Source organism: Pempheris klunzingeri, chromosome 5, assembly GCF_042242105.1.
Source record: "Pempheris klunzingeri isolate RE-2024b chromosome 5, fPemKlu1.hap1, whole genome shotgun sequence".
In the NCBI taxonomy this organism is placed as follows: Eukaryota; Metazoa; Chordata; class Actinopteri; order Acropomatiformes; family Pempheridae; genus Pempheris; species Pempheris klunzingeri.
This window is the reverse complement of record NC_092016.1, coordinates 15092312-15100009: the sequence shown is the minus strand read 5'-3', so window position 1 is coordinate 15100009 and position 7698 is coordinate 15092312. Positions and strand designations below refer to the sequence as shown.

At 40.9% G+C, this 7698-nt stretch overlaps 1 protein-coding gene across 1 annotated transcript in view; it reads right to left on the bottom strand.

The window, feature by feature from the left end:
- LOC139201256 (protein piccolo-like) overlaps positions 1–7698 on the bottom strand; it is a 27950-nt gene continuing 20252 nt past the window's right edge. Inside the window, exons 19-29 of the mRNA XM_070830531.1 lie at positions 7258–7284; positions 6712–6805; positions 5707–5778; positions 5201–5312; positions 5000–5149; positions 4448–4642; positions 2283–2424; positions 2076–2134; positions 1168–1305; positions 911–1056; positions 1–144 (exon numbers count right to left, since the gene is read on the bottom strand). Of these exons, the coding sequence (XP_070686632.1) occupies positions 1–144; positions 911–1056; positions 1168–1305; positions 2076–2134; positions 2283–2424; positions 4448–4642; positions 5000–5149; positions 5201–5312; positions 5707–5778; positions 6712–6805; positions 7258–7284 (1279 nt within the window). The remainder of the gene's footprint in view (positions 145–910; positions 1057–1167; positions 1306–2075; positions 2135–2282; positions 2425–4447; positions 4643–4999; positions 5150–5200; positions 5313–5706; positions 5779–6711; positions 6806–7257; positions 7285–7698) is intronic.

Here is a 7698-nt window from a genome sequence, read left to right as displayed (position 1 = left end):
TCAGGGGTTGGTCTGAGTCGAGCTGACGAACAGCTTGTGCCAGCTGACCACTCTCTTCCTCATGTCCACCTTATCCAACCAGATGTAGGCTTCCCCTATCAAGGTCTTCTTCATGAATTTGCCTCCATTGGACACCAAGAAAAGCTGAAAACACATTTGAGAGAGAAACTGATTTTTCATGGCTTTTTCTGCTATTATCTGACTTACTGTTAAGCTCACCCATTACATTTTGAAAAGTGCACAGGTAAAAGCAGCAGTAAAAGCAATTATCCAGCATGAATAATTCAAGCACCATTGGGCAAAAAGGTAACAAAGTCTAATCTATGGATCAATGTATATATCTATGTAGAAATAAAAGTAAATCAGGATGGGATATAGGCATATTAGTATTATCTTTAGTGACAATAACAACTATAAATACACATATTTATTACACGTTTAACTTTTTCCATTAGAATCTGCTATTAAAAAGAAGTCAGTGACTAGAGATTGTACGATGTGTTAAACTAAAGCTGCAAGTATTATTAACCTTTTACAGACGCTGCTTGTGGCTATTTATAGATGGTTATATCCTGGGGCTCAGGAGGTCCTGCAGTCTCGCAACTGCTACATGAGGCAGCAGACCAGTTAATAAAACTTCTCATAATGAGGTTTCAGTCTTGTTTTGTCAGATGTTACGAGCCTCAGCTTTAATTAGTTACAATGGGACATTTAATGAAGTTTCTCTCAACAGCAAAAAGCTACATGTAAACTGAACTGGAATGGTGAATACGAGTTACTGCAAAAATTAAATGAATTTTCTATGATTATTACAGGCAACACCAGTTATGCAAACAATATATTAAATGTGATACAATAGAGCAGCATTGTGTGGCACGTCATGTTTGACAGGTCTGCAGGCCTGTTGTACCTGTATGGAGTGTCCAGTTGGGTTGAGTGGGAATCTGAAGGTCTCATTGAAAGAGGGCTCTCTGTCATGTCGACACACTCTGGTCTTCTTCTTGATGATTCTCTTTTGAGTGGCTACATTCACCACATACAATTTCACGTACAGGTCTGAAGGCAAATTAGATGAATGATGAAACAAGGATTAGTGAACAGTTAATAAAAAAAACAAACCCTCATATCACACTCATGAAGGTGTAAAAATTCACACTACTTCCAGACCTGGTAGGTGGTCTGGGCTCTTGAACTTGTAAGTGATGTTTCTGCATTGTAGGATCTCCAAGACCAGTTGATCTCCTTCTGTCTTCACCTCCTTCTTGAGAGCGACCTTGATCTCACCCATTACTTGCGTTTTACCACCTAACACCAAGAGAAGAGTGATATGGGTGACAAGTTTTCAGAACAAAGTTCTAGTTTTCTATATTTCTTTATTTGGATTGCTGACTGAACCCTCCACAAAGTCCCAGCAGGCTAATTCCTACAGTCGCACAGAGAATAATCTTAATAATCTCACAGTAAAATGAAAATAGGTCAGGGAACATCCTTGCAGTTTCACATTGGTTTTAGCGACTGGCATATGTCTCTAGTGATATTTAGGTGTAAAGGTTTTCTACGACAGAGTTGAATGTGATAAATGAGTTATTAGTCACCAAGGAAATGACCTTCTGACCCTCATCTGTGTAACAGCTGCTATGCAGGCAGAGACGACCTTGGACTCTTTGTTACAATTTGAAACAAGAGATGGAAGGGAGGCGTCATGACACATGAGCTACATGTAAGGTAGATATAGTTATGACAGTGGGCAGGATAGTGTGACATCCACTTCTCTTCCACCGCTGAAAGCCATGCATTAAGTCTTTAGGCAGGGTAATTATTAATAATTGACAATAAGCCCTTAACTGAGCATTTGACACTACAGTAAATTGAATAGAGTAATTATAAAAACACAGTTAAGGGGTAGTTAAAATGAGTGGCTGAGTAAATAATAAAATAATACAGTGTTGTTACACAATGCACCCAGCAGATGGAGACCTAAAACCAAGTAAGAAAACTACAGAAATCATTTTTCTTCCACCAGCCTTAACAATTTTTTTTTCCTACAGTAAACAGAGGACATTTCTCGAACTTGCCTTCGTTTTCTGGGGTCCCCAGTTGGTTTTTGTCGGTGCCGTTAGGGATAGTCTTACCACTGTGAGCAAAAACACATGTTTACTTCTGTACTCAGGAATGTGACACCATCAGATATATTGAATGACAATGCAATACTATACATTGCTGTCGGCCTGGAGCATAACCGGCTGAAAACTGTCCGAAAAATTAGACACAAATGGTCTTACATGCGTGGCACTTGAAAAATGGCACTGTCCACTCCAGTGTCCGCTCCCTCTTCCCCATCCAGACCTCCATATGCATCTCCCACTAGACTTGGGGCAGACAGCACCACTGACCCTGAGACATCACCCAGTCGGTGTCCTGGTCCTGAGGGTGGCAAGAGTGAGCATGATGGTGAGGAAATGTCTGTCTGTCTGTCTGTCTGTCTGTCTGTCTGTCTGTCTGTCTAAAATCTTCACTGACTTAGCTTTTACCACACGTGCATGCATGTCCAACAGATATGCAGAAACACTTCACACCCCCAGCTATCACTCACTGACGGTGACACTGTCTGTCACACTTAACTTTGACTGAGCATCACATAACGGCATACCAGGGGAGGGACAGATCAATGTAGACGACACTTTGTCCTTGCATTCAGCAGTGCCGTGCGTAACCTTGGTTGAATCATAAAGAGCATATCAAATCCCTTCACTAGAAATAATTGAAGGTTACTGAGTTTAATTCAGACATGGAAAGGAATTTAGTGCGAGACAATATGAAAGTTATTTCATGGATTTAACTATTAGCTTTTGGCCCCTGGCTGCTGTGGGGTTATGCTCATACAGTATGAAAGAGCGTGATTAGTTCAGGGAATAAGTGAAGTGTTTCTGTCTAGACTAAGGATGGATACAGGCTTTGCCTTCATGGTCACAGTGTCCACTGTCTTTATTTACTCTGCAACAATGTCTAATACTAGTTAGATTATGTTTCTATTGCCATGAAAACATAATTATAACAATAACAAAAGTAAAAATGATGTAAACACACACAGTCACAACATTCACACTTACATACATGAAAAATCATTGAATGAAAATTAATTTGTTACTTCAATTATTTGCAAATTTGGTTATATGTTAGGCTTTATTTAGTTTCAAGTCTACTTTTTTAGTTTTTAGTTTTATTGCATTATGATTAATAATGTAGGGTTAATAATACTTATCAGCACATTTTTCCTATGTTGCCTCACCTTCCCTTGACACTTCTGTTCCTCTCATGGTTAGCTGACCGCTTTACTCTCATTGGCCGGTGAGTACAGAGTGAGCCTCCTGTTGACTTTTGAACCTCTTGGTGTGTCTGTGTTTCCTGGTTTGACTGGTTCAGTCTCTCATTTGTGTCCCCTTTGTTTTAGGCGGCAGGTTTGGGAGAGGATTGGGGTAGGAGGGGGAGCCTGTGTGCCACACTTGTGTGTGTGTGTGTGTGTGTGTCTGTGTGTGTTTTGTGATTTTTCTAAGGGTTCATTCATATGGCACACACATGCACACAGAAAGACTGCAGCATAACAAAGTCCTCAGTGGCCAGGGAACAGTAGCCAGGGAAGCTGCAACTGCATGCTTAAATAGCTCTGACACTGGGCTAACTTATCTCAGAAAGGGACGAACACATCTTCATTTTGAGGACATCACACCAAGGATTATGCATAAACATGAATGGATATTGTTTAAATCATGTTAATATAGTACAAGACGTGAGGGACTGCCATCCCAGTTTGGTTTCTATACTGGGGTTGGAAATCTTCACACTGGGGTTCTGTAGAAACCATATGCTTGGGATTGGCACATGCACAACTCATGTAGAAAAAAAGGAGTCTTATTTTGGAGCTAATGAAATATATCTATTCCTTTTGCTATGTTATAAGTTGTTAAACTCTTCTACTGTGTTAATAACTCACATTAATATATAAACTTCATGTTCTATTTAAGTTACCTAAATAGGCAGCAAAAATGTTAAACAGATAGTAAATGTCAAATACTGGAATATTTAGTGGAATGAATGTGATTTATAAATATTTAATTTCAGATTTAAATACTGAAGAGAATAAAGCTTTTACAGCAAGTTTAAGTTTTCATATATCTTAGTTATTTGTCTTTTTCATCTTCCTTAGATTTTTGTTCACTGACTATATTAATACGATCGATCTAACTTGAAGAAGGAGGGAATTAAATTAATTACTGATCAATACAAATCTCTTTGTGCTAATGAGGAGAGCAGAAGGCAAAGGCAAAATGTTAAGGATGTGAATGCACAGCAGTTCAGGTTTTCATCAAATGATCTCAACAAAGCTTGCATGCACAGGAAAATGGAAGCATGGCACAGGAAGTGTATCATGGGTAGGGGCGGGATTTACTTGGTTGCAGGCGGGACTGTTGCACGGCAGCCTCTGCGGCAGCAATGGCTATCCCAGCATCCTCAAGGTGGGCCTGAGTGACGCTGCTCTTGCTTTGGCTTCGGGAGGGGCCATGGGAGCGTAATTGGCCATCAGAGGAAGACTTGGAACTGCCAGGGCTGCTGTGTGACTTTTCCAGAGGCATCATCTGCATGTCTGGAGGAGAATAAAATGGGTGGTTAGGACTGCTAATGAGACAACAGATATAAATGAAAATAATTCACACACTTAACTGTACGTAATATTTTGCGCTCCACGTCGGGCCTGATTATGCCATGTAGCCGTTGACGAGCTCATGCAGTGTAATTACAGCTGTCAAGAAATTATTAGCATTTTTGTTTCTATGGTAACGGCCTCTGTCACTATGACAACTGAGTGACCAACTCAAAAATTGTACTTTTTGTCATAAACAGAAACCTGCATAAAGCAATTCATGGGAATTATGGAGATTGAGGATGTGTAAGAGTAGCATTCAGGCTAGGACCAGACATGTAGTGGGGGATTCTTTTTTACCTTTGGCTGGATCAGGGAAGATGCCATGGCTTCTGCTCTTGATTACAGAGTTTTTAGGTGAATCATGAATCCCATCTCCCTGTCCTGGTGCTTGACCTGGTCCCATATAAGTCCCGGGACCCATCCCCGGCCCAGACATATGGCCCTGGCCTTGGCCATATCCCTGTCCATGACCCTGACCTGACCCAGACCCTGAAGGACCTTGAGCAGCATGGTGGGCTCTGCTGTGCTCAATGCTCTCACTCTGCTCCTTAAGAGGCAGCCAGCGAGGAGTGTTGTCTAGCTGGGTGGTGTTCGACAGGTCAATCAACACCTAAGACACAATTCAAATACACGCACACAGTTACAATGAGAAAGACAAAGAAAAAGGCCTCTAAACTCAAGTGCAACAGTCAGGTATAACATGTTAAAAAAGGTTCACTGATACAAGGAATCAAGGAGAGGAAACGGTAGATAAGGATTTGCCTATAAAAATTCAATGCATACCGGATTTAGTGCAAGTTAAAAAGCACTGCTCAGGTACTGAATGAAAGGCATGAGGTGAAGCTTGACTTTGGAGTTTGAAAGAGGAGAGGGTAATATTATTCGGCTTCTTCAAGAAAATCTGGTCCGTCAAAATATGCAGCAAGCGAAACCTTTTGTGTGACAAAAATACTAAATGCATTTGACAATTTCAGACATAAGATTCAGATTTCAAAAGCACTCACTTCTCCAAGGAAGTCATTGGAGGAGGATCTGTCATAGTCCCACACTGTCACCTCTAGGGTCTTTTTCTTCAACTAGATAGAGAAGAGGAGAGAACGGTACAGATTATAATGACAGTATTATGTGCCTATATATGCATGAGAGAGAGAAATTAGTGGGTGTGTTTGTGTGTGTGTGGGTGGAGGAAGCATGAAAGAAGAAGAAGAGCTCAGGCACACACATAGTAGTTCATGTGCGGCACAACTAATGCAAACCTAAAATAGGAGGGTCATTTACTGTAATCAGAAAAGAAGTGAGGAGTTCCATTATATCTGGCTTGTTCCAATATATGTCCATGCTCATGTGCTTATACCTGCGTATGTATATGTGTGTATAGGAACATGTGGGAGGAGACTGACGCATATCTCAGGGAGGATTGGGTGAATGAGCCTTGCAGCATCATTTTTAAGGCCACTCTGCCCAGCAAAGAGACTTGAATAACAGAAGGCATCCCCGGAGGATCCGATGGCTTCCTCTGCCCTCACAGAGGGCCTCTATTCTCTGACCGCTAAAGCCACTGCATTTGCACTCATCCCTCACAGTTGTAATTACTGTCTGGGTGCTCTCTCTGTCACAAACAACACATGCTCCTAGCAAACACAGAGACTCAAGAATAAACACGCCCATTAACACTTGCACAGTGACAACAAGCACACGGAGCACAGATGATTACCAAGTTTCTATCGTTCTTTTTGTTAAAATGACAAGCAGTAAAGCTGTGTGCATTGAGACTGTGTGAGAGGAAAAATGATGGTTGTTAACTTCAGTCTTGGAAATGCTGATAAGAGTTTGCACAGGGATACTGAAAACATCCCTGGGGACAAGACATGAGCACAGAATCCTAATACTAATAAGGGCATAACGTCCACTTCACCCAAAGTGGCCCACGGCACATACAGCAACTGTGCAATCAGACATAGTGAAAGTTTGTGTGTGCATGTGTGTGTTAATGTCATTCTGCACAGTACCTGCTCCAAATGAATGTTCTTATAGATGACAGTCTGGTTCCATTCTGGGTTCATGGTCTTCTGGGCATACTTGGTCCTTCTCTTGTTATCAGCACTGATAAGTCATGATATTCAGAATGATTGGTTGTCAGTAATGAATAAAAATTTGACTTCCCTACCTGACGCCATGGCAAACAAAATTCACCAAAATGTGACGGACTCAGTAAATGTGAACTTGAAAAGAAGCATATTATAAATAGTCAGTCTCCCGTTGTGGAGATGTCAGATAACAATCAAATGTAAATGTTTTTTTAAATTCTCTGTTTTGACTAAGATGCTCTTACACAATCACAAATTACTTCTGAGGTAGATGCTGAGGAGAGTTTAAAGTGAGAGAATGGAGAGAAAAAAGCAATGATAAGATTGTTCTTAACCACTATGAGATAGAGCGGGTAATTGGACGAACAACAAAGGCCACAACAAAAGGATGGAAAACCACTTTGGAGACATAAATTACAGAAAGAAAAACATAACACCAACAGAAAGCAAAGATCAGCACCACACTACCTTGCATTCTGGACAACCATGACTTGGCTGAGGGAGTCCAGAAGAGGAAGAGGAGGGCAGATATCACAAACAAGAAAAGCAAAAACACAAAAAACAGTCAGAGAAGCCCAGAGAGCTCAAAGAAAAAGCAGTAAAGGATAGAGAGCTGAGGCAATCGATTTTCTCTGCAGGGTGTATCACTGTTTTTGTGCCCTAGCAATGTATGTGATGCAAGACCAAAAAGCCTCAAGATAATTACAACTGGCTCTTGGGTGAATGACTAATTCACTATTCTGAACTGTACCATGGATGTGCGCTTTACTGCTAATGTCAGACAAATGCGTTTCAGAATACTCTTCAAATGAAACAGCAGGAGAACAAAAGTGCTCTCCTACTAGTGTGTAGGTTGAGAGGGCTTATGATCTCATAAACAGGTCTGATAGGGTCATTATCTCAGAGCAG